The sequence below is a fragment of the Lissotriton helveticus genome, chromosome 6 (genome assembly GCF_964261635.1).
Source record: "Lissotriton helveticus chromosome 6, aLisHel1.1, whole genome shotgun sequence".
In the NCBI taxonomy this organism is placed as follows: Eukaryota; Metazoa; Chordata; class Amphibia; order Caudata; family Salamandridae; genus Lissotriton; species Lissotriton helveticus.
Window position 1 is genome coordinate 1,313,180,302 of NC_136067.1, and position 26,568 is coordinate 1,313,206,869.

The window sequence follows — 26,568 nt, forward strand, 5'->3', positions numbered from 1 at the left end:
AAAAGATAGCTCTGGCTTTTGGGCCATTGTCAACAAACCTTTTTTTAGTGGGACAGTGAACACCCCCGTTGAATGTAATATCACGGAAGACCAATGGTTTTCCCACTTTGAAGATATATATATGAGGCCACTAATAGCCAGGAAGTGCCAATTAGTTGTGATTCCAGAAGGGGCTCCCACAAAATAGTCTTTAATGAAGGTGAACTGGAATTGGCAATTATACAAATGAGTAGCAATAAGGCTCCTGGCCCAGATGGCGTACCGTCAGATTTATACAAACAAAATCCACACTTTTGGGCTAAAATCCTGACAAATATTTTTAATGTGTCAAGCCGTCAGGGTTTTCCGCCATCATGGGCATTCATTACTATTATCCCGATTTTTAAAATGGGACAGAGAGGGGACCCTCGTTGTTATAGGCCAATCTCACTAATAGACTCTGCAGTGAAAGTTTTAGGAAGAGTGATCTTAAAGAAATTAACGGATTGGCCAGATTAAAATGAGGTTTTGTCTAATTTACAATATAGTTTTAAAAGCGGTAGGGGTACTTTGGTTCAGTGTCTTAATCTATATTTACTAGCTGGTAAATACACTATAGCTAAAGCAGGGACGCTTCAGCTGGCTTTTATGGATCTGTCGTCTGCTTTCGACCTGGTAAATAGATCCAAGCTCTGGCACATCCTGTTAGATATGGGCATTGATCCTAGGTTAGTCTACTTCTTGGCCGATCTACAAAGGGATCTCACCGCTAGAGTGACGGTCAACCAAGAAGGAAAATGCACAAGACACTTTACATCAGGCAGAGGTGTCCGCCAAGGATGTATTTTAGCACCACTACTTTTTACTTTGTATATTAATAATCCGGGCAAGTTTTTAGAAATGGCTAGTCTGGACATACCTCGGGTAGGGGACAGGCTCATTCCTGTGCTCCTCTACGCGGATTATGCTGTCCTATTGGCCCGTACAGCTATAGGGCTCCAAAGGCTTTTAGATTCCTTTGGGGCCTACATGAAATCTCTAGATTTAGCGATAAATATAGCCAAATCTCATGTAATGACTCTGGGCCGGAAACCCAAAAAACCAAAAACTTTTCTTAGTGATTATGTAAAATTGACTAAGGTGACCTCTTTCACTTATCTGGGAGTTTTTTTTTTATGAGAAGGGTTCCTGGGTATCTGAAGAAAAAGTTAAAGCAAATGCGATGGCTAGGTCAACGGCTGCTGTGAATGATTTTGTGCAGCGAATGGGGCCTAAACTGATGGATGCAATGCTTAATATCTGTAAATCTAAATGTATAGCGATTGCATTGTATGACTCAGCAATATGGGGATATAAACCGATGGAGGAGATACAAATAGTTGAAAATAAATTTCTACGCTCCCTTCTGTCTGTACCCCAATCCACTGCTACTTTTTCAATTCACCAGGAACTAGGGGTTGGCTATGTGACAGACAGGTTGAGGTGGGCTCCGGTGCTCTGCTGGCTTAAAACTTGGCTTAACCCCCAATTAACGCTGAACTATAAGATAATCCGGGATTGTGTCACCCTGGACCAAGTCAACAAAATTCCATGGCTGAATTATGTCAAGAATATTTTAACTAAGCTTGGACGTCCAGACTTATTCAATTCTCCGGAAAAAGTAACTAAAGATGAGTTGGTATGGGTACAAATACACTTATTGGATCAGATGAAGGTAGAGAGGGAGGAGACTGAACTAATGAAACCTACGGTTAAAATCCATTTCTTGTAAAAAAAAACTATCCCTGAGATTGAACCCTATCTCAGGATTGTTACTAAACCATTTCAACGTCTGCCTCTAACGAGATTCCGTTTTAACTTAATTCATTTTTATATGGGAAATTCACAAGACTGGAGCAGGACGTGTGATTTAGGTCCCTGTACCTGTGATAATTTTTCGATACAGGACACAATGCACTTTATTATGTTTTGTGATCATTATTGCACTATCCGCAGGAGGTTTTAAGTCCCACTCTTAAAAGGGAGAGGCTTTATTCAGGTTAAGCCCGCTCTATTGTACTTACAAAAGCTTAATGATCCATGGGTAATTTTTAATATTGCGAGCTTTCTTGTCGCAGCAGTGAGACTTCGAAAAATCCGGCACCCCATGCTGGTATAAGAATACTGTAAAGCCCATGTTACTACGTTTTAAATACTTGCCTTTTTATCACTAAACTATTTTTTATTGTGATGGTGTATTGCCCTTATTGTTTTAACCATACTGAAGATTTTATGTATTCATGAATTTTGTTTTATTCCCGCCCTAATTTTCTTAAATCGCCCTATTATTGAAGAATCGGTTACGCAATTTTATTGTAGAATGTATGTGTTTTTACTGTGTACCATATGTGTTTTATGTAATGTATTGTGATCTAATGAATTGTACTTTTATGGTTTTCAGTAACCGAATAAAGTGGTTTGAAAAAAAAATGTAAATATTCTGATGGACAGAGAGTTCTTTTCAGGTTTCGCAGTTTCCTAAATATTACGGATGCTCATCCAGGTGTGTTTTTAAAATGACATTGGAATTTACATACCAATTTTGATTGTTGACCGGTTTGAGGTCTCTGTGTACATTGGCGAAGATGATAATGAATCATATTGTTGTGTCTTTCGTCTTTAATTCGGTTTCCCAAATAGGATCTTTCTTGTAGTTTCAGGCGTAATTAAAAGACATTTCTCTACAGTCTGCCTTCGTTTTGTAAGCCTCATGGATTCTAGCACCTCTAAACAGTTCCTTCTGATTTCATCTAAAGATTGGACGTGTTACAGTGATAGACCCAACTTAAGACATGCACAAACATTTTTTTTAAAAATAATTCCTAACTGAGAATCTGGAAATGTTTGAGCAAGCCCCTTATGAAACTGTTTGACCCTCACTGGCAATGTTTGACGAAGCCCTACACGTTGATCTGCTCTCCTTTCAAACTCTTCCTAATGTTGATGGAATGATAGAGTAGCGGTCCTGTAGTCTTTCTGTTTCAGTCTCAGAACAGCAACTGCTACTGGGACAGAAGGTTCTGGATAAGCAGGAGCTGCAGGGTTAGTAGGAAGGCACACTTTTTGGCCTCTAGTCTGAAGAAGGTCATTGCAGAGTAGCAGGCACTGCACAACAAGTAAAGGCTACACTCTCCACTCAGTCAGCCTCCAAGCATCTGGCTGAATGCTGAGCGTAAACCAAACCTGAGGAGATTACACGAAGGGCTCCTGCTTGTTCACAGCTTCTGTTTTAGTGGGAAATAAGGCTCATATCCCCAAATGTTATGCAAACATTTAATAAATCAAGTGTATTTGTTTCCAGTGATATTTATTCTTAACTGTTATTACCCTTTTCTGCAGATCAATCTGAAAATTATTCCTAAGGACCTACGAATTGAGACAAAGAGAGCAAGTGGAGCTGGTGGCCAACATGTAAACACCACTGATAGTGCGGTGCGGATTGTTCACATCCCAACAGGTAAGCACAGCAAGAAGGGAAAGGACATGGTTCAGGGTGGCTTTTGGATGTATGCATGTATTCTCACTCACCCCGTCTCTTTATCTGTCATCCTTCCTTAGCCCCATCTCACCCCGCCCAAGTCAACAATAAATAGTGCTTCTTTAGTTAAGACTAGATCTGTTTGTCAGTAGTGATAGAGCGCGCAGGTCACCGACTATAATTTTACCATATGCACATTGGGCCTATAAATTTCAATTTACCATATTTATTAATCGGGTAACCTTACACTCTACTACCAGTAACCCTGTTCCTTCCTATTGTATTTCCAATGTACCCGACTTACCACTCCACTGCTACGGGTACCTAATGACCACAATGGATCAGGGAGCTAGCTGTAAAAGAAAGGCAGACACCAAAATACAAAATACCTTTTCTATGTTAGCACTCATATAATACCCACAAACTCAGGAACTGAAGTACTGGGTTTTTAAGAACCCAGTGGTGCCAGGGAACACACCCTAAGACTTCAAGTCCTTCCTGTCCCAGACTACAGAAACACAGAGTCTTCTTGGTGAAGTCAAAGATCGAATTTATTGGCTGCAGCCAGTAACAGGTATCCTAGAAGTACAACACGGTGTATGTTCTCAGGAGACTGCTCAACTTACAAAGCCAACCATCCCTTTTTATACAAAATATTATGCTTTAGGCAAACATTCCTTATTTTACAGTTGACCATTCACATATTTCTACGGCAAAGAAAAAGCAGATTCATGATGACAAGCCCATTTTCAGTTTGTCCAGCCCACAATCAATTACCCGGCAAGGCCCAGCATTTTCATCAGATATCGGACGGACCCCTAATAAAATCGGGCACCTCCCCATCGTAAAGCAGGTCATAAAGAGAGAAACAGAGACAGGTGTGTGTAAGATTAGGCATGGTTTGTATGCGATGAAAGGTTAATGATATGCTGTGCCTTGATCTTAATCTTGATCGGCCACTGGGAGAGGAACTGGCCGAACAGGTTTGGCTTCAGGCAGCGGAGTCAGCTTGCCCAGGTCACACAAAAGTCAGCAAAGGTGTATGTGTCCTTAAGACTCGTTTTGGCCTTAGTCATCGGCCTATGTGAGGGCAACTACAAGATGGCTGCCATGCACAAAATGGAACCCGAGGGTCCAGGACGGAATCCCTGATTTCAGGGTGGTCTCGCCACTCGAATACGCCGAAAATGCTTGTATATAGTATACTCGGCATTCTCGGTCTGCTGATACCAAAATCGTTATGATACGACGATGTTTATGACACGGGTCCACAATTTTCAGTACCACAGCCCTCCTTTTGCCCTTACATAGGCAATTAACCTACACTCACGCTAATCTGAGTCCAGGTCTATATTCATAAAATCATTGAGATGTTGCTGTAGCATCATCCTATTACTTAGCTCATCTCTCGATACAGGTTTCCTTACACATAATGCAGCACAGAGGCCACAATTAGCAGGAGCACACTGTACGCATAGACAGAACAGGAAAAGAATGGCTAAGATCATCCCAATGACCATCAGAATCTTCCATCCCCAGGCGGATAACAGTTCCCAGAACCACCCCATCAACGACCAATCTCCGTTATCCACATGAATAGATCCAGAGATCTTATGTAGTTTGGAAATGGCCTGGTACACTGTCGGAGCGTTATCTGGAATGAAAACGCAGCAACTTGATTGGATCACTTTACATACCCCACCTCGGTCTGCAAGTATGACATCTAACGCAACTCTGTTCTGAAGAGTCATAAGACGATCCGATTGGAGCTCAGCAGTCAAGTTACTAAGGGCACCGGCAGTTTCAATTACGGTGGACCACCCTTGTCAATTGTCGTATGTTCCTGCTGTTAACCATAGGTCCCCAAAACGGCAGAAAACCCTTCAAGAAGTCTCCCAATTCTTGTCCTGAAGTGTCTTCTTTACTGAAGACACCTCTAACTACCCTTGTCTTGTGGTAATCTGCTGCAGCTGTGTAGGTGGGAGGCAACAGGAACGAAACAAAACATGTGCCCGAGAAGTCAGGGGGCAACCATGTGTAGGCTCTATCATGACAGATGAAATAGGTACCCCTAGCTGCTAGGAACGAAGGGGAGGTCTGAGATGCAAAAACATATGTCTCAGTGCAGATACTCTTCCCTAACTGAGCTCTGGGATTCTTGCCATTACCTTGCAGACATAGGTGACCCTGATGGGGTACAATCCAAATCGGGGAGGATCTCGTTGCTCGCTGGTTTTCACTCAGAGTAACTCCATATCCGGTCACGTTCCATCCAATATAGGCTAGTGTCTCATCTCTCGGGATAGTCTCATAGGAAGTAGCTTCTCTAATCATATCTACTATACCCTTAACTAGAGCACTATTCTTTGGATTATCTTTTACAGAACGTAGGGGGTGGACTTCATGTGCATAAATGAACATCGTTCTGTATGCCCACACAGAACCATTATGGCTGAAAGACAGGACCAGGTAAGGGATAACTTTATCAGTAGTGTGAGGCATAAGACCACACACCCAACAGTTAGTCGTGTTCACTACTAATTGGTGTTGGTGCAAAAGCTAAACGAAAGAGTTATTGATAAACTCTAATCTCCTAGCGGACTCATGTTCAGGTAAAGGGTGAAAAGAATGTGAGGAAACAGTAGAAGGAGGCATGGGCTGTGCTGTGGGTGCAAATGTCACTTGAAAAGAGAATAAAACATATCCTATTAAAAATATCATTACACTAAACAACATGAAAATGCATAATATCAAAAAGCGTTTCTTGGTCATGATTCTACAAATTTTAGCTTTAAGGCTCATCTCTTTGGCAGGTCTCTCCATCTCGAAAAACTCCATCCTTTCTAATTGCTGCTCGCGATGGTAGGGTGTTCTATGCTAAGGAATGCTTCTGTCAGCAGGGCAACTCCCTTAGACCAACCAGAACCGTCGACCTAACGTCTTCGGCTGCACTCCAAAGACTTCGGCAACCGCGACCCTACAGCTGAACCCGGATGGTGGTTCGAAAAACAAAAATAAAAAGTTTCTCAGATGAGAGAGCTGCACTTTTAAATAAAAAATAGCAAAGAAAAGGAAATTTTTTATCAGTCCATAGTTCTCGGCCTCAGGTTATAGCGTCTTTTTCCAGGTAATGTCTGGTCCTGGAACAGGAGTTCAGGCTCTGTAGTGTCCAATCGGATTGAGGGTGGCACAGCCTCTTGCAAAATATTGTCACTTTCACTTTCAGAAATTGTTCCTTTTACACGTGCATCGCTGAAAGGCAGAAAACGAGGCACAGTCCCAGTCTCAGAGTCAGCAATACCCTCCTGGACCCACCGGTCGTACGGCAGAGGCAAAGGAACCCTCTTGCAGTGTACGCCGTGGATCCAGTTCTTCTTCCCTTCCACTCGCACGGCAGATCTTGTTGATAGCAGAACTAGGTGGGGGCCGGTCCAACGGGGCTGGTCATTCTTTGTCTGCTGAAAATTCTTGACCAGCACACAGGATCCAGGAGTAATAGGATGTCCTGGAGCTTCAGAGACCTGAGGCAGAGTATCGTGAACCTGTTGGTGTAAAACACGCAATTTAGCCATCAGATCATACAAATAATCAAGCAGTACAGGGTGTTCAATTTCACTGAATTTTGTCGGCCTAGGCACTCCCCATATGTTGGCCGGGCGGCCGAACACGATCTCATATGGACTAAGTCCCACTCGTGAGTGTACAGTCATTCTTGTCGATAGAAGTGCTAATGATAAGGCATCGGGCCATTTAAGACCAGAGCTTGCTTGTATTTTGGCCAGTTTAAGTTTTAGAGTGCCATTATAGCACTCTACTAGTCCAGCTGATTGGGGTTGATTTGCAGCGTGAAATCTTGGCTGGATTCCTAATCCTTCACATACTTTCTTCATCACTAGACCCACAAATTCACTCCCATTATCACTCCAGACCATTCTCGGCAACCCAAATCTGGGGAAGAATTCTTTGACAAGGGCTTTAGCTGTGGACATGGCAGTGTTATCTTTCAGGGGATATGCTTCTACCCATCTTGAAAAGGCACAAACAACAACGAGTACGTATTTTAAATTGTTGCACCTTTCCATGTGGATGAAATCTAGCTGCAAAACCTCGAACGGGTACGTTGGAGGCGCAAAATGACCAGCTGGAGTTGGGGTTCCCCTACCAGGATTGTATTTCAAGCACACCATGCAATTCTTGACCACATTCTCTGCACATTTAGGAATTCTAGCATTTTGCCATACTGGAGCCAACAACTTACAAATCCCTTTCACACTGATGTGAGCCATTCCATGGGCCATTGTAACCACTGCAAGCACATATGCATCGGGTATCAACCATCGCTGATGTTCTGATAATTCAACCCAACAACCATTTGCATCCAATTTACCCGTACTCTCTCTCCACACACTCAACTCTTTCTCTGTGGCTTCAGCTTGAATAGACTTCACACTCTCTATCGTATCTTCACACATTCCAATGTCACAAACCCATCTCGCATGGCCTGCAACATACATTCGACTCATCACATCCCTCGCTGTTTCTTTTGCGATTTCATCAGCAAATGCATTGCCACGACCAACATCATCAGTAACCTTATTATGTGCACTGCATTTCACAATCGCGACTTGCAACGGCAAGGTAAGTAACTCAAGAAGCTCATTCACCAACTGACCATGCTGTATCTTGGCTCCATGCGAAGTCAGAAACCCACGTTCTTTCCACAATCATCCAAAACTATGAGCCACACCAAATACTGGCTGTCAGTATATATGGTCACTTTCATTCCTTTTGATAACACACATGCTCTTGTAAGTGCAATCAGCTCTGCTGCTTGAGCTGAATTATGTGGGATACGTGCAGCTTCAACAATCGTATGCAAAGTCGTAACAGCATATGCTGCAGTCGTATCACCATTCGGAAGCTTGAAGCACGAACCATCCACCCATAAAGTACCATCACATTTCGCAAGAGGAGTGTCCCTAAGATCTATTCTCCCTTTCGTTTCTTCTTCTGTCCTAAGAACGCAATCATGCTGTTCAGAAACATCTGTCTCTGCTACAATCGGCAACAACGTAGCTGGATTCAACGTGTTGCATCTCTTTATGTGTACATGACTCGCTAAAAGTGTCAACTCGTAACCTGACAATCGAGCACTAGTTAAGTGCTGTGTCTTGGTTCTGTTTAACAAAATGTCCACTGCATGTGGAACCATTACAATCAACATATTATTCATCACTAAACCAGCAGACTGCCGAATAGAAACAGCTGCTGCCGCTGTGGCTCTCAAGCAACTCTGCAACGCTCTAGCTACCGGATCCAAAGTCGACGAAAAATACGCACATGGACGTTGCTTGTCCCCAAAAGACTGACAATGCACAACCTTCTTTCTCATGGACATACAGTGTAAAAGGCTTACTGTAGTCGGGGGTACCCAACACAGGAGCCGAACACAATGCATCACGCAATTCGGAAAAACTTTTCTGACAATCCTCAGACCATGGAAGGGGATTCGGTGTATCTTTACAGGTCAATGCCACTAAAGGTTTGGCCAGCAGAGAAAAATTTGGTATCCATTGTCTGCAATATGACGTGATACCCAAGAAAGCACGCACTTCTCTCTGTGTCCTTGGCACACTCAATTTTGCAATTGCCTGAATTCTTTCTGGGGTCAGTTTCCTTCCCTCCTTCGATAAGAGATGACCTAAGTAGGTCACTTCTTGTCGACAATATTGTAACTTCGAAAGGGACACTTTGTGATGCAAATCAGACAAATGACGCAACAATGACAATGTTGCTTCTTTACAAATTTCCTCAGTATCTGCAGCGACTAGCAAATCGTCAACGTACTGAATAAGGGTAGCGCCATCAGGTAGAACAATCGTATCAAGCTGTGTTTTTAAAGCCTGACTATATATCGATGGACTCTCACAATAGCCTTGGGGAGCGCGTTTGAACCGGAAGCTTCGTCCTCCTAAACAGAAGCCGAAAATATCCCTACTCTCCTTGGCAATCGAGATGCTGAAAAAGGCATTTTTCAGGTCAATCACTGAGAACTAAGTGGCAGAAGTCGGAATCATCATTAATAAGGCAGTGATATCAGGGACGACTGGAAACTGTGGCACAACGATTTTATTCACCTCTCTAAGATCAATTACAAATCTGTAAACGGGTGGCTGAGAAGGGTCAGTACGCTTCAAAACAGGCAGAACAGGACTATTGCAAACGTTGCCTCTTGACTCTTCGATTACATCTTTTTCAATCAAATCATAAATGATCGCTAACAACACTTTCTCACCTTCACTAGAGATCTTGTATTGGGGAATGCGTGGCATTTTAACATTCGCTTTTAATGTCACAACATATGGTGGTATTTCCAAAAGACCCACATCATTAGGGCCAGTAGCCCAAAGAATATCAGGAAGAAGCGACAATTCTGTCGGAAGTTTATCCTTCGACAAATACATTTGGGAGACCACTTTCTTACCTAGTGTAAGTTGTACTCCTGAAGGAGAACAATACAAGGTTGCATATAATCTTTTCAACAGATCCAATCCTAACAAGTTCTCACCACAACCCGCTGTCAAAATAAGGGGTGCTTCCAATTCATAAGGTCCAACAGAAAGGGACACAGGACTAGAAATCGGGTTCCTAACCGGGGCGCCAGAAAAACCTACTGAAACATTCATTTTGCCAGACAAAGGTGCGCCAGGGAGTTTAGAGTGTATAATAGAACTCTTTGTAGCACCAGTATCCAACAGAAAAGGCTCTGACACACCTGATGTAATCACCTCAACATTAGGTCCACTCTGATCCACTGGAACTGAAACAACTCCCTCTCTTTGTCTATGGCTGTCCTAGCAATCATTACCTTCCATATTCTCATCTTCTGCATAGTAGTCATCAGCATAGTATTGAGGCGTCCTACCAGACGCGTTATTCTGCTGATCAAAACTATTCATTGAATTCTGAGGCGGAAAAGAACGCGCGTTCTGGGGGAAATTTCCACCTCCTCTTCCTCTAGGCGCTTGTGGAGCACCTCGACCTCGTGCGCTAGAAACACCATTCATACGCTGTAACAAAGCAGGGCAGCTACTTTTAAAATGACCCTCTTCTTTGTAATATGCACACTGATTAGGGCCTACAGGAAAACGTGGTTGAGAAAACTCGAACCTTTGCGAGTTTCTCTGGAACTGTTGAGGTTCCTGATATTTACGCTGACCACCACGAGGCGGATAATCTTGCTGTAAAAGAACCTTTGTTTTTAACTCTTTAGTTTTCTTGTCTGCTCTATCTTTTTCGTCCTTATCTCTATTCTCGTAGTACTGTGCAGTAGCCAATATCTGTGCTGATGAGGAAACGGCCCAAGAACTCTCTGAATCTTTCAATTTTTTTACACAACTCAGGAAGCAAATTATGTACGAACTTGTCAACGAACAACCGTTGACCACCTTCTGTACTCATATCTTGACCACTTTGGTCGATAAACGTCTCCTCAAACCTGGTGAAGAAATCAGACACGGTTTCCTCTTTCTTCTGCTTACATGCAGACAATTTATCCCAATTCACTCGCATAGCAGGCATTAAAGTCTTCATATAGGTAACGATCTTGCCAGGAAGTTCTGCAACTAAAGGCTCAGGTTTAGCACCACCAACTTGTCGGCCATCTGCAGTAGCAATATTAGCCCATGTATCACCTAACTCCGGCGCATGATCTGTATGACGAATCAATCCCCACAAAGGCTGTGGAACCACATTTCCAAACAACATGTCTATGTCAGCTAAATTCATAATACATGAGTCTGCGGTCTGTGATAGTTCTTTATAATACCCTGCAGGATTTTTACGGGGGTCAGGTAAAGTCTGCTTAAGGGCCAAAACTTCAGCTCGCTTCCAAGGAACATGGACAAAAACACGCTGAAAGTGTGCTGGTACAGCATCGACGTTATTAGCGACATCAGCTGCAACGGCATCCTTCCATACCGGAGGAACCTCTCTCATTGGGTACTGTCTCACTTTCCTCCTAACAGAGGGATCAGGCTCAAACAACGATCGAGAGATAGCCTCCCTCCTAAATGACAACAATGTCGCAACTGCTCTCTCAACATCGGAACCCACAATCGTTCCTTTTGCAAACTCAAACTGTACACGGCACAACTCAGGTGGATTGGGCTCCAAATCATTATCCTCCAAATCCTCACAGAGAAAAGCACACATTTTTTCGAAAACGTATCTCTGCTTTGGTGCTTCCCACTGATAGAAGACATCCATGACAGACTCTAGCTCATATCTTGTGGGGTCAGTAACCCATTTATGTGCCAAATAATCCAATGTTTCCCGCTCTCTAGAGTCGGGCAGTTGACTACGCAACTGTTTGTGCGTTGAAACAGGGGTCATACTTGCTGCCCCAAAAAGAGGAGATAGGTGACTAGCAACAGTGTCAGTCATTCTCTGTCGAACAGAAGGAGAAGTCGACGAAAGAACAGGAGGAAAAGCAGAGTGAGGCAAGGCAGATGCAGATGCAGACGCAGAGGCAGTAACAGTAGGAACATCAGAAGAGGTAGTCGATGCAGTAAGCAAAGTCGTAGGAAGTACAGAGGGAGCAGGTATCAAAGTTGGCGGCCCTTAAAGAGGCTGAGCCGTAGCAGTAGGAGCCAACTGAAAAGGAGCTGGCGGTTGTGGAAGAACCTGGGGGCACAGGGTCAGACTGATTTGCATTTAGCCATGTCTGAACTGGGGTGGCAGAGTGGGCTAAAGAACGGTGATGGATCAAACCCAGATCTTTTGACTGGGTGTGAGTGTTTGATTGGTTCAGATGCTCCGTCCATCACCACCCCCTTTTGTACCGCTTTGGCCGCCATAAGTGTGGCAGGGTATGCTCAGACGTGAGTCCCTTGCTCACTTTGCCACTGGATTCAAGCAAGCCGGGCTGAAGACGGCTGTAATGCCAGAAACCGGTCCTAGGAAGCTTGTTTCCGGTCCAGGGAAGGCGTGGCTTGGCAGTTCGGGCTGGACTGTTCCCATGAGGCACAGGGTCAGACTGATTTGCATTTAGCCATGTCTGAACTGGGGTGGCAGAGTGGGCTAAAGAACGGTGATGGATCAAACCCAGATCTTTTGACTGGGTGTGAGTGTTTGATTGGTTCAGATGCTCCGTCCATCACCACCCCCTTTTGTACCGTTGTGGAAGAACCTGGGGCACAACAACCGGAGGTTGCACAACTAAAGGTTGCGGAGGTGCAGTAGCACTCTGCGCATAGGGAGGTGGCGAATTCAATAAATGTGACATTAAAGGATCTTTCTTAAGTTCCTTTGCTGTATCCTGCTGGAGAGGTGACAAAACTGGATAGCATTTATCAACTGCCAATTTACGTTGCCTGTGCAACTGCTCACTCGCTTGTTCTTCTTCATCATCTTTATATTGCATAGCAGCTTGCATTATCGAGATACCCTTTTCTCTTTTATTCCTTTTAGCTAATTTAATTTCTTTCTGTTTGGCTTCCTTTCGCCATAGGTGGAAAGAGTCAAACATCGCCGGCCGGGCTTTCTTCTTAAAAAGTCTAACCTCTAGATTATCTAATATCTCTGTGTCAAAACTACCATATTCGGGCCACTTTAGAACAGCATCCTTCCTGGTGTATCGGATCCATATTTCATTATACGTGATGGGGCCCACGCCGTGCTTTACATAGAGTTCATAAGTTGGAGTTCCAATTGGAGGAACCGGACACGAGTCCTCCAGTCGGGAATCCCTATTACAACCAAGACAAAACAAATTTCCAAGTCTGCTAAGACCAGGCATCGTTGCTCACTAGTCTAGCTTCAAACTTCAAAGGATTATCGAAATACGATAGTCTCGTGAATACACGAGTCCCTCGGCTTTGGTACTTGCAAGTTCCAAATCAAAGATCCCAAGGGGATACCCAAACTAAGAACCAAACTAAGGACTGGGAGACGCTCCACTCATACTTAACTGAGGTATCGATGTCGTCACCAGAAGACTCGTCTATCGTTTCGCTCTACAAATCATCAAAGGGTCCAAGACAGGGCAGCAGTCCTTCGTAGCCGTCGGGAAGCGGAGAACCTCGCAGCAAAGACTTTCGGACCACGGACGACATACAGGGGTCGATGAAGTGGTTGGTCTTCCTCCAGAATTTTCACACGAAGCTCCTCACGAACCTCTGGCTTGGACCGGTACCGCTGAAATCGCCCCATGTTGGGCGCCAACTGAAGTTCTGGGTTTTTAAGAACCCAGTAGTGCCAGGGAACACACCCTAAGACTTCGAGTCCTTCCTGTCCCAGACTACAGAAACACAGTGTCTTCTTGGTGAAGTCAAAGATCGTATTTATTGGCTGCAGCCAGTAACAGGTATCCTAGAAGTACAACACGGTGTATGTTCTCAGGAGACTGCTCAACTTACAAATCCAACCATCCCTTTTTATACAAAATATTATGCTTTAGGCAAACATTCCTTATTTTACAGTTGACCATTCACATATTTCTACGACAAAGAAAAAGCAGATTCATGATGACAAGCCCATTTTCAGTTTGTCCAGCCCACAATCAATTACCCGGCAAGGCCCAGCATTTTCATCAGATATCGGACGGACCCCTAATAAAATCGGGCACCTCCCCCTCGTAAAGCAGGTCATAAAGAGAGAAACAGAGACAGGTGTGTGTAAGATTAGGCATGGTTTGTATGCGATGAAAGGTTTATGATATGCTGTGCCTTGATCTTAATCTCGATCGGCCACTGGGAGAGGAACTGGCCGAACAGGTTTGGCTTCAGGCAGCGGAGTCAGCTTGCCCAGGTCACACAAAAGTCAGCAAAGGTGTATGTGTCCTTAAGACTCGTTTTGGCCTTAGTCATCGGCCTTTGTGAGGGCAACCACAAGATGGCTGCCATGCACAAAATGGAACCCGAGGGTCCAGGACGGAATCCCTGATTTCAGGGTGGTCTCGCCACTCGAATACGCCGAAAATGCTTGTATATAGTATACTCGTCATTCTCGGTCTGCTGATACCAAAATCGTTATGATACGACGATGTTTATGACACGGGTCCAGAATTTTCAGTACCACAGAAGTTTTAAAACCTTTATCTAAAGTTCATCGTATTCAGAAAGCATAAGGTTCACAGCAAGTAAACTGTCAATAACTAAGATTATAAAGAGCACATATCATATAGAAAGTAAATGAGACCAACCATCTAGAACTTATAAAGGGAGGTAAGAACAGGGAACATGCTATTAAGAATTTTTCAGGACTTTAGACTAGACTTGGAGTGACTAAAGGACGGTGAAAAATAAGGAACATGCTAGAAATGTCACAGTATATATACCCTTCAAAAGTGGGCAAAGCACGAAAATGTAGTCAGTCTATGGAAACTCAAAAGGTAATATGTAACTATGGGGAAGGTAAAAGTGGAACACGCTAATATTCCAGAGCAATCATTTCATTTAGCTAAAGGAGGGTAAAGGAAAGGAACATCTATATTTTATGAACAGTACGTAGGACAGTACTTATAGGATGGGGAAAATTGGAACATGCTAGTATAACAACTATAATGTATGACTTTTTCATTTATCAGTGCAAAAAGGAGAGTATGGAAAGTCAATATGCAAGAACACGTCTTTATTAAAGCAAAGAAAAAGAATGAAGGATGCAGATTAGGTTCCCCAGCACTATATTTACCTAGAACGGTGTGAAGACCAACCCTGGCCACGGGTCAGTTTTAGGACAGGAGAAAACCCCAAGGAAGGACAGTCGCCAGTAGGCCAGCAGGTGCAGAATGGACACCCCAGGACAGGACAGGAAAACCAGATTAGGACAGGATCGCCAAGGTAAGACCAGCACCCGCAGTTCGGTAGCAACGCCTGCGCTCCACCCTCTCTGCAGCAATCGATCAAAACCCCGATTGGGTTAACAAACTCCCCAGCAAAGTGCTCCGCCAGCACTTAAGGTTTCCCAAAACCCCGCTTGGGTCTATGGAAATTACGGACAGAGTGCTCCGCAGCTCTCTGTATCAGTCAGTCACCTATTGAATGCGTTGGGTCAGTGACAGGTCAGCTATTCGGACAAGTCGGACAATTTCTCTAGCTAAACCTACGCTAGTTATACTGTTTTCGGGTCAGTGTACCACCCCCCAAATGTTGCAAGTGTAAGAATCCCCAATTTCGATTGGTCCTCAAATAGGACAGGTCAACACACCAACCAGGATTTGACTTTTACAAGCTTCAATTTACATCTTTTGGGACCGCCTATTGAATTTGGGGTTCCCATGACATAGGCCTCTACCTAACAATGGTGCACACAGTTTTTATTACAATTGTTTCAAATGCAGTACATCTCGGCTTCGTCCTGCTGGGTCACAGGTCGGTTCTCATGAGCATCTTGACTGTGGCTGCCAGCTGGCTGGGTTCCACTGGTACAAGGTTTTCTTCCCTCTGCCAGGGTGACATGCGCAGTAGGGACTTCTAAGATGGAGTTTCATACACCTCCCCGGCCCAAAAGATTCGCCACATGAAAAGTAAAGGAAAACAATTTAGAACATAGAAATAAATGAATACACTGTATACCACGAATCCCTATATGACTCCCCTTACTTTATACTAACTATAGCATTAATGTTAGTGCAAGACGAACAGCATTGCATAAGCTGCAGGGCAAGCTTCGGCATGTGAGAACACAAAGCAGCCATTTTAAACTAGTGCGCACGCGCAAAGTTTTCCCACCAGAACTGCGAGTACGTCACGTCACGTGAGTGTGACCAACGCATGCGCAGAGGAAATTCCCGCTTAGCAGTGGCCATTTTAAAGGCAAGCGTATTAGGATAAGTAAACACATAGGCAAGCGTTACTGGGACACCCCGTGTAATGTAGAAATGTGCAATATTAGTAATACGAACAGGTTGGTTATACTGATTAACATTATTTGAGGTTCTTGATACAAGCAAGTCGCTGTACGTGCGAATCCTTGGTCCATCAGTAGGAAATGCACTTTTTAATTTTAGTGATTACTTGGAAATTGTTTGAATCTGCAGTAGACATTTACAAAACAAATTTACTTTGTTAAAGGCACATTATTGATCTTTACTCAGAAGACATCTATATATCTTTATTGACTGTACGATTGATTAAAATCTTTACAGTATAAAACACATGAACAACCCCACCCCACCCGAGGAACGCTTCGCCCGTTAAAACCCTATGTACAACTTTAAAAATAACATTGCTTTATGCCGTTGAAAACTTCTAAAAGTATAAGAGAAGAAGAAATACTTTTTTTTTAGTCCTTATTTTTCCACCTTCGTGAATTTAAAACTTTTGTGGTAGATCAGCATGGTTGTTCTCTATAAAATTCCAGCTGGCTGTCGAGAAGACAAAATAGTGAATTACAAAAACAGTACACATTTTCCCAAACAACTTAAGTTGAAGGGATATTATTCACATGATTAAAAAGCAATTAAATTTACCAGTTGGCAGCAGGTATGCATCCATAGCTTCTTACAAAGCATTGCTTATGATTTTTCTTATGATGTCATGGTAGGCATCAACGATGCCATCTAGAACATCTAGGTGTTCCTTTTCATATAACCATTTACATCATCAATTTATTTGCAAATGCTTACTTGTCTACATAACTTTTACCTGAAATTGTGGAAATGTTACTGAAAGGCCGAAAGTTTGTTTCTACCTGATTATGGTCCTGGGGCATTGAGCTTGGCCCAATGGCAGGCTGTGCTCCCAGAATCTCCTGATCATGGATGTAAGCTAATATCAGTCACATGTATGGAAAGTATGGGTCATTGTAGGGCCTTTTGGAATGCTAGTTCTACACCCTGAGCTTGCTTGGTGTGACCAAAAGACATGTCAGAACACTTATGGGATGGAGGCAATGAGTGTAGTACCTCCTCCAAGTTATGCGTATGCTCCCAGAATCTGCTGGGAGTGGCCAATTGTTTTGCCCAGTAGGCTAGGCTATGGAGCATGTGGTGCACCAAGACCATGTTTTTCATGGCCTAAAATCCATGACTAGCATGGCTGTTTGGGTGTAGATGATGTCTGAAGGCCAGGTTTTATACCCAGGACTGAGCATGCGAAGGCCGGGTTCTGTCCCAACCCAGAGCATGGTGAGCTTAGCCAAAAGATGTAAGTGCACTTGCACCTAGCGCCCTTACTTCTAACAACCATTGGTTAAGGCCTTCAACCATCCCCAGTGTTCCCCAGGTCCAAAGGCTGGCCTTTGGTGAGATCCTGAAAGTGCCCTCACCCAAAATCCTACTTTGGGCTTTGCATGCAGGTACAGAGATGCTCAAAACTCCTATGTCCCACCTTGTTATACTCTTATTTTGCCATTGCCCGTGGTTTTGTTTTTTCATCAGACCTTGGTTGTCTGTCTGAGCTGCGAAATAAGCTTTATTGATGCAATACTGTAATTCGTGAGGTCATGGGCAGTGCACTGGGGAAGTTATAAATGACTTGCTACCATAACAGACACATTTGAACTGATTTTAGATATTTGCGTTGCAATTATAAAGTTTTTTCAAGTGAAATTGTCTAAGGGAATTTATGTGAAGGTTATTTAAATTCTGAATTTAAAAAAACATACCTTGCATGTCGTTTTAAGGCAAATGCTGTGTGTGTCCTCTGTTTGGGCACCTCTGGATGAGAGCACAGAGCATGACTTTCATGCATGCTCTTTATCTAGGCTCCATGAAAAAGCTGCACATGGTTTTCACGTATAGAGCTCTCTGACTATTAGCTGCAGACTTCAGTCATCAACTGCTAATAGTCTTGCACAACTGCTTGTTTACTATTTTTATCTGCATGGCCCAAAATTGACGTTCCTTGAAAATAGGGCGCTACTCCAATGAATCTGCGGATCTCTGTTTTAGTCTGTGACGGAATATTTACATTTGTTAAATTATTTTGTTTAACATTTGAGTCTAGATTCAGCCCTTGTTTGATCACTCTACATCTTTCCTGGGTGTGAAGGGGTGGTGCTCTCCAGCCCACTTAAATATCCCTCCACAATTATTGTTACTGTGGCTCCTGATGTTGCTGGCCCAGCATGTCATAGAGCGGTGGATGGATAACTGCAGGTCTTTAGCTTGAATTAATGTATACCGGAGCGAAATACATTTTTCTGTAGTTGTAAGGCAAGCTTAGCACTGCAAACCCATGTTGCTTGGCTTTGTGCAAGCTTCTCGTGCCTCATTGCACCATTTTTCATTTTCTGAGATAGGGCTCCACAAATATAGCTTCCAAACCATTGTATCAGGCAATAGCATGTGCAACAAAATTGACCTACAGTGGTCAGCTAATTAGATCACTCGATTGGTGGAACGCCAGATACTTTGCGAATTAATGGTCCAGATGTTCAAAACATCCCTTCAAAGCCCATGGGCCCTTTTTAACAATTCAAATATTTCAGACTTTGCTGAACTGATTTGTTCCGTATCACAAAAAGTATGCCTAGGAAAGATCTATTTCCTTGTAAATGTAGGTGTAATTCCATTCAGCCGTTGTTGCTATGATGTAGCAGTGGATGGGCCCTACATATTTCTCTGAGTTGTCTTCTAAAGATCAACATAACGTAACATGCTTGAAAAAAAAGCAGTTCTTGCTTTTTAATTTTTTTTTTATTTTGTGAGATTTGAAAACTTTGCTTGTTAGACAACATTTTACAGAGGAACGGAGAGATTGGAAGACCCCTACCAAAGCACAGTACAAAAGTAGGTGCCTGAGGTTCTGCGGGTGGATCCTGTCAAAGGATATACTTATCAAACTTGCTCAATCAACTATGTCACCTTCAGATGTACCATAATCAGGCATTCAAGTGAATTCCTGGAGAATTATCTGGCAGTCATTTGTGCCTACAGGAACATGCCAGGGGAATTCTTTTAACCTGCCTAAGGGATCTTCAGAAACCAGTCTGGGCAGCTGTAATGGCTTCTCCCCTCAGATGTCGCAGTGTGAGTTGGGATGAGAATGTGGTATGGGTCAGATGAATGCACAAACTCTTTCAGGGCAAATCTTTGTGTAGGACGTGGATCCTTATCAGGAAGGCTGTCTTTCTAGTCCTCATTACTACAACCAGGTGCATTATTGAGTTCAAGCCCAATAGAATTTTGAATCGCACTCAGTGTTTCATTAGGGCAGTGTAGTGCTGAGGACGCACATATCCTTTGTTCCCAAAAAGATTACAGGAATCTGCCTAAACAAATAGATTTTGACTGAGAAAATTATGCACCTTTGGGACACTTTTACCCAGCTCGAATTGGGGTTGTGACCTCTGGAGAGAATTAACTTTTACCTAGTGATGACTAAGACCACATTTCTAGACGGATCACATGCTGCATCTCCTGTTGATGTACCTCGCAAGGGTCAGACACATTCATCTGATGTTCAAGCACAGTCCAGCTCACCATAGGAGCTTCATTGACTAGCTTCAGACATGTACCTCTCAAATGTATGTAGAGATGCAATATAGTCTATTCCGCAACAACTCTTTTGGCATTACTCGCTTGAGTCTTTGCAACCCTGTTGCAAAACTTAATCTGTTTATTTCACCTCTACCATTTACTTTCTGTGTGCAGTTGGGTCTTTATACTGCTTCAGAATGTCAGAGAGGCCGAACTTAGATGTAGGATATTATTACAATTCTTATAATTCTGTTTATCCTAGTCCCAGCATTCTTCCATGATTAGCAGCTTCCTTCAGCCGTTCTCCAAACAAAATACTTTTTGCCGCCTCCTTCTAAATGAGGCTATTGAGGAACATTTGCTTCCATCCAAGGGAAGGTTGCATGTCGGAGTATGATGCAAACATAGAGTATGGTACCAGGTATGAATAGCTTTAATTAAACAGCAGTGACTGCAGTGTTTTTGTCTCTGTTAGGCGGTCTGTAACCCTCAGCCCGATAACGCTAGGGAACCCACGGACAAGGACTAAGAGAGTCACCTTAGACGCAACTTAATTAATTATTTTATGAATACAATTACTGCATATTCTAATGCTGCAAAATTCAATTCAGAGGTATACATACTTGCCCTATGGCCTCCCCAACTTCACCAGAACAGTTCCATGCATCTTAGGCCAATGCTTAAGCATCATCAGTGGCAACTCAAATTCGTTACCCTGTTAGAATCATTTAAAGCAATCCATTTGGGCCACAACACTTGCATTATATAAAAATGTGTTTCAGAATTGCAGGCATTTCAAAGCAGTTCTGTATAGCTTTCTTTGAACTGCGATTACGAGTTTGAATTCCAAAAAGGGCTAATCAACCTCCATCCTTACGAGGTCCGTAACTTTATGACAGTGAAAATGAATATTAGCTAAATCCGTTATCCACAGTTTTGGAAACTGCCAAATGCTATAAAAATATGTATAAAAACAGTTGTCTTCTAACCTACTTATAGACATGGTTTATATAAGGAATTCTTGAAGCTTGTCTAATTGCCTAAAGGAGTTACAAAACAGTGTCTGTAAGATACTGATATATTCTATTGTACTCTATCCTAACAATACTCTATTGTACTCCATCCTAACTCAACCTAATAGTACATAGTCCTTTCCAGTGTGTCAATATACCTTTGACTCCTGCAGTAAACTTGTTTATTTAGCCAGAGAGAGAAAATTGGTATTTCTTAAATGTGCATCCCTAAATATTTAATACTATTTGGCCCGTATCGGATTAAAACAACCACTCAAGGTTTCCATCATTACTTTTGCGTAATGTGATTTGTTTACTCAGACTTGGAAAGATTAATGTTAAAGCTCCAACTACTGTTCTAAATGTTTCCAATTCATGTAGTAAAGGCAGTACCAACAATATGGGCACACTTAGTGTGGGAAATCTGCCATTTGTGTGTGGTCACCGCTGGTTTTTCACCTTTTTCAGAATGCTATTTTTGCTAGATTTAGAACTCTGTGCACTTTAACCCCACTAACCAGGAGAAACTTGCCTACGTTTCTACATTAAATATCGTTAAATTGGCTTATTCTTGATTTGCACACTTCATTTGCCTGTAAATCCCAAGTATATAGTGTAGAAAATACCTCCAGGTCCTGGAAATTAAATGCCACAATGGACTGCAACACCTATTGTGCCATCCACTATAGTAGCAATGCAAACATGGCTTCAGGTCTACTTTGTGTAGACTGACTTATGCAGTGTAAAACATGTGATGTGACTTGTCAAAATAACTCTTTTTCACGAGGCAGAATGCAGGATATTTAGATGTGGGACAGATACACTATTAATATTTCCATATCCCTATATTGACTATGCCATAAAAAACTATTTTCTAAGTGGCAGGCCAAGCTGTCCTATGTAGAGAATAAGAGTCTTCTTTAAAATACCAATTCTGCATCGCAGGAATGGGACAGGTAGCAAAATAAGCAACTTTTTTTAATAGTTATTAAATAACCTATTTAATGATGATGTTTGAGTTTTAATAAGTATTATGAAAAAGAAACCTCCGAAAGGTTAGCATTTTCTCTGCCTGATGGCCAATTTGCATTAACTTTCCAGAAACTAAGAGTCTGTTTTCGGCCCAAGAGGAAGTGTGAAAGAGGCTTGAAATTCCTTCCAGGAGCACACAAAAGGCTAACCTGAATGGGCAGAGATATCTCTGTGCTCAGTAGAATTTGCAAAGTGGGGGCTGTGGACATTTTGTTGACCCCACAATTTCAAAGACTGCCTGAAATATTTATTGAGCCAAGTGTATCGCTTTGGTGCACTTGAAGGGGCGAGAACAAGATGCCAGAACTATTTTGTGTATCCCTTGCCTGGTTGCTGAAGGACCCTCCTTTTATATTACCAGACTTTTGTTGCTTGGTTTGTTGAGTGTACAGAGCCTGCTTCAAACTGAATATTAGTGTTAGATGTGGAAGGACACTAGTGATTACCATAGTGGACGCCCTCACACTCAGAACCTCCAGAGCCCATGTTTAGTGTGGCCTTAGAGTTTTGCTATCTTGAAAATGCCTGGACTCATGGCATTTTGGCAAACCAAATGGGAACTACTGAATAAAGTGGGCAGGGCTGGTCCCAGGAACTTTTACCCCATTGGTTAAGAAGTAATCTTGAGTTAGTGCCAGGCTTAAATGTGGTACCCCACTTTTTGGACTTGGAAGAAGTGAAGAGGCCTCTGGGTATCCAGGCTCTTAGTGGGACCAAACTCCTGCAGGTATCTGTACAGCTGTTCCATAGCGGCTGCAACAATTTCAGTTTTGTCCGCTAGGAGACAACTTTTCTTACAAAAACAATGATAAAGTCCCTTTTTGTATTCCAACTTTGAAACTTTTTGTAACTTTTGTACTTGGAAGTTTTAACTGGGACCAATCAACTTGTTGTATCCAACCGGGCATTCTGGCCTGCCTCAACAACACCTAGGTCTTGGTATACCACAGCCCTTTACTACCATGGGCGTGTGGTGCTTTTAGCCCTATTTTCACTTAAATATTTCAAAGTTCATAATTCTGGATCCCCATATTCAAGTTTTGTCACTTTGGTCTTGTTTTGTTCATGACATTTTTCTTTATTTTTCTAATTTGGTTTAGGATTTTTACAGTTAGGTGTTTCAACTTTATTACTGTTTTGGTATTGCATACATTTAAGTTCAGTTTTTCAGCTCTGTGCTATAGCTACCAGGGGGTTGAGCACAAGTTAATTTAATGACTTTCAGTTTTCACCCTACCGAGTTGTGAGTTTTCCTTGAGGTGGACAGTTGCCCACCCTAAATAGTAATCTGATTTGTACACTTAGGAATAATAGAATATCATCCATGAAAAAGTCAATTTCTTTGTGCGAGTACATGAAGGAATCTATTGATCATAATTTTCTCAAATTGTAAACATCTCTGATTTGAATGAATGAATTCGTACTTGTATAGCGCACTTATACCCTGAGGCGTCTTGGCGCTGTACGCATACCGCTGTGGAACCCTTCCCGGCTTTTCCTGTGAAATTCCCACTCCTGGGCACCCCCAAGTTGAAGCCAGGCATCCCAGCGCTGTTGGGGCCGTGGTGGAGATTAAGCAAGCTATTGCCCAGATTTGCCGAGTGGGACCCATGATTAGAATAGGCACCGAGGCGAGAATTAACTGGTCAGAGGAAATTGAGCACAAGACCCGCCGAGGCGGGAATTGAACACTGGTCCCGGGCCAGACCTCTGCATCAGGGTCTGCCGCTCTAACCATTGAGCCACACTTCTCCACGACATGTTTAAATGTTTTCTGAATCCTAGCTGCAGGGTGTTGGTTATCTGTGAGATCCAATACAAGGGGCTTACCTAGTCTAAAGACTACAACTCTCCTAGTATCCTCTAAAAACGTTGTCTGAAGCCCTTTTGTTAGCTCGGTTTTTCAAGTTGTCTACACAGATGTTGTAAACTTGTGAACAATGATGAAGATCTTTGCTTTTAGATCCTGCGTGTATAATTCCAGATTCTTAATCTTCCGTGATGCTTCTTCTTTCATGGTCACCTGGTCATAGAGGGCTATTTCTTTTATTTTGGTCCGTTACCAAGATTCTGAAGCGTTGCGCAGATATTCGAGCTTCCTAGTTCACTTGTTTATGTTCCTGAAAATTAGGTATCTGGTTTTCCTGAAAGATTAATGCCATGCAAAAGGTCATGACTCGCTAATGACTGTCGGAAGCACTATCAGAATGGTACTCATGTTTTCTCTCTTGATCAAAGAGCATTAAAGAGGCTTGTAAAATTCCTTTGTGTGCCTTTGTCTCATTCATGGAGGCCTGCTATTGCTCCTTCTCCGCATTGTTCTTTCATCAGAACCCTTTTGGTATGCCCTAGCCACTTAATCTGGTTTTCCTCTCTGCTTGTGATGTCATGCCCCAAGGTAGAGAGTTTTATGGACAAATTGGAAGGATGAGTTCTGGATCCTGGATGCAGCACCGGGTTAACAAGATCACTTTCAAGCCTGGCCGCTACACCCTATTTTGCTTTTCTTTTCAAGTTACTCTGTGATGTCACAGCCCCCTCTTGATTAGGGGAGGCTCCTTTTACTCAATGGCTTGTGCCAGCCTCTCCAACTTACTCCATCAAACTGTTATGTAAGCTCTGGACCCAACAGCAAGCCACTTGATTTCCACATGCCTTCACGTAGAAGCAAGACTAGATCTACTGACGTTGTTTAAAGCCGAACCCAGTGGTCTCTCACTTAGAAGGCTGTACTTCTTTCATATGCTGTTCTAAATTTTGTTCTCCAGCAGCATCCACTTACCCTAGAGCATATGAAGGGCAGACAGTTTCACTGCTGTACTGCTTCTGGCACGAATAGATTTCAAGCACCCACTCGGAAGCATGCTCTGTACACAATTCTCTTGCAGCAGCGCATTCACTGCTTTGATTGCAAATCATAATTCTAGAGCGGGAGAATTGGGTGTCTTCCAACTCGTAGGTACAGCATTTCCTCATTAGCATGGAAATTACTACTCAAAGCAGACTATCAGTTAAATTAATACGAACACCGAAGGAAGTCCATAACTTATCAAGACTGTATCATCCTCAGACAGCTGCAGGCCACAACCCAGGACCAGCGATTTAGAAATATTTCTGGTCATCCCCACACAGTGGTACAAAAGAGGGTGGTGATGGACGGAGCATCTGAACCAATCAAACACTCACACCCAGTCAACAGATCTGGGTTTAATCCATCACCGTTCTTTAGCCCACTCTGCCACCCCAGTTCAGACATGGCCATATGCAAATCAGTCTGACCCTGTGCCTCATGGGAACAGTCCAGCCCGAACTGCCAAGACATGCCTTCCCTGGACCGGATTCAAGCTTCCTAGACCAGTTTCTGGCATTACAGCCGTCTTCAGCCAGGCTTGCTTGAATCCAGTGGCAAAGTGAGCAAGGGACTCACGTCTGAGTATACCCTGCCAACTTATGGCGAACAAAGCGGTACAAAAGGGGGTGGTGATGGACGGAGCATCTGAACCAATCAAACACTCACACCCAGTGAACAGATCTGGGTTTAATCCATCACTGTCCCTTGCCCCCTTTTGTACCACATCCCCACACAGTAGCATATGCATGATAAAATACCAGATTTAATAGTAAATATTATATCCTTTTGAACACTAGCCTTATGACGTTCTCTACGAAGATAAAGTAGAAAAAAGTTGGTGAGACTTGTCAAAGTAGAGCATAGTTGTCTCAGCAACCGCATCTTAAAGTGACACACTGGTAACCTTTTCTGTCCTCTGAGAAACCATGAAGCATGTTACAGACTAAGATAGGGACATCATTACGTTTGAATATGTGATTTCTTAAAGCATACAATTTGTTACTTTATTATATAATGTTCTTTTTGTGTTGCTTTCTTTGATAAACAGGTGTGGTGTCTGAATGTCAACAAGAAAGGTCTCAAATCAAAAATAAAGAGAAAGCGATGCAGGTTCTGCGTGCAAAATTGTATAGCATGAAGCTTGATGAAGAAATGAGCAAGAGACACAGTGCAAGAAAAATTCAGGTGGGTGAGCCTCAAATCATGTTTTTTGTTTGAGTTGACTGGAAAATTACATAATGCATGGGAGAGGTGAGATGTGCCTTTTCGTTATGGATTTGTGATTGTCATATTGCAAATTCAAGTTGTAGACTGCACCAAACAAAAATAGTTTAGTCGGGCTAGATTGCTGAAAGACACAGAATGCATTTACACAGTGGTGTGAGAATTTGTATGCAGCCCCCATTTGAGGTGGGTTACACCGTAAATGAGGAAAGTATATGTGTCTCAATAAAAAAAGAGGGTGAACACGTTCCCTGGGGTGATTTGAAAAGTAAAGTAAAATATAGGAGTGTCAGCCATCTGGTTAATAAGCAGATAACCAGACTGGTTTGCAGTAGGAGACTGGAGGCCATATTTTTGGGTGAACAAGAATGTTTTTAATCTCAATATGAGCATTTGTGGAACAGGCAAAAACAATCACTCTGCTTAGTAAAGATGAATAGGAATTGTAGAGCGCAGCTAATCACCAAATGTGGGTATCCATGCGCTGAGCGCTGCTGCTTCGAGGGGTTCAGTTGAATAGCCAGGTCTT

General features: G+C 42.8%; 1 protein-coding gene across 1 annotated transcript in view; it reads left to right on the forward strand.

The window, feature by feature from the left end:
* Positions 1 to 26,568, forward strand: part of MTRF1L (mitochondrial translation release factor 1 like) — a 265,821-nt gene that overhangs the window by 120,931 nt on the left and 118,322 nt on the right. Inside the window, exons 5-6 of the mRNA XM_078649049.1 lie at positions 3,358 to 3,475; positions 25,864 to 26,000. Coding sequence (XP_078505175.1) covers positions 3,358 to 3,475; positions 25,864 to 26,000 — 255 coding nt within the window. The remainder of the gene's footprint in view (positions 1 to 3,357; positions 3,476 to 25,863; positions 26,001 to 26,568) is intronic.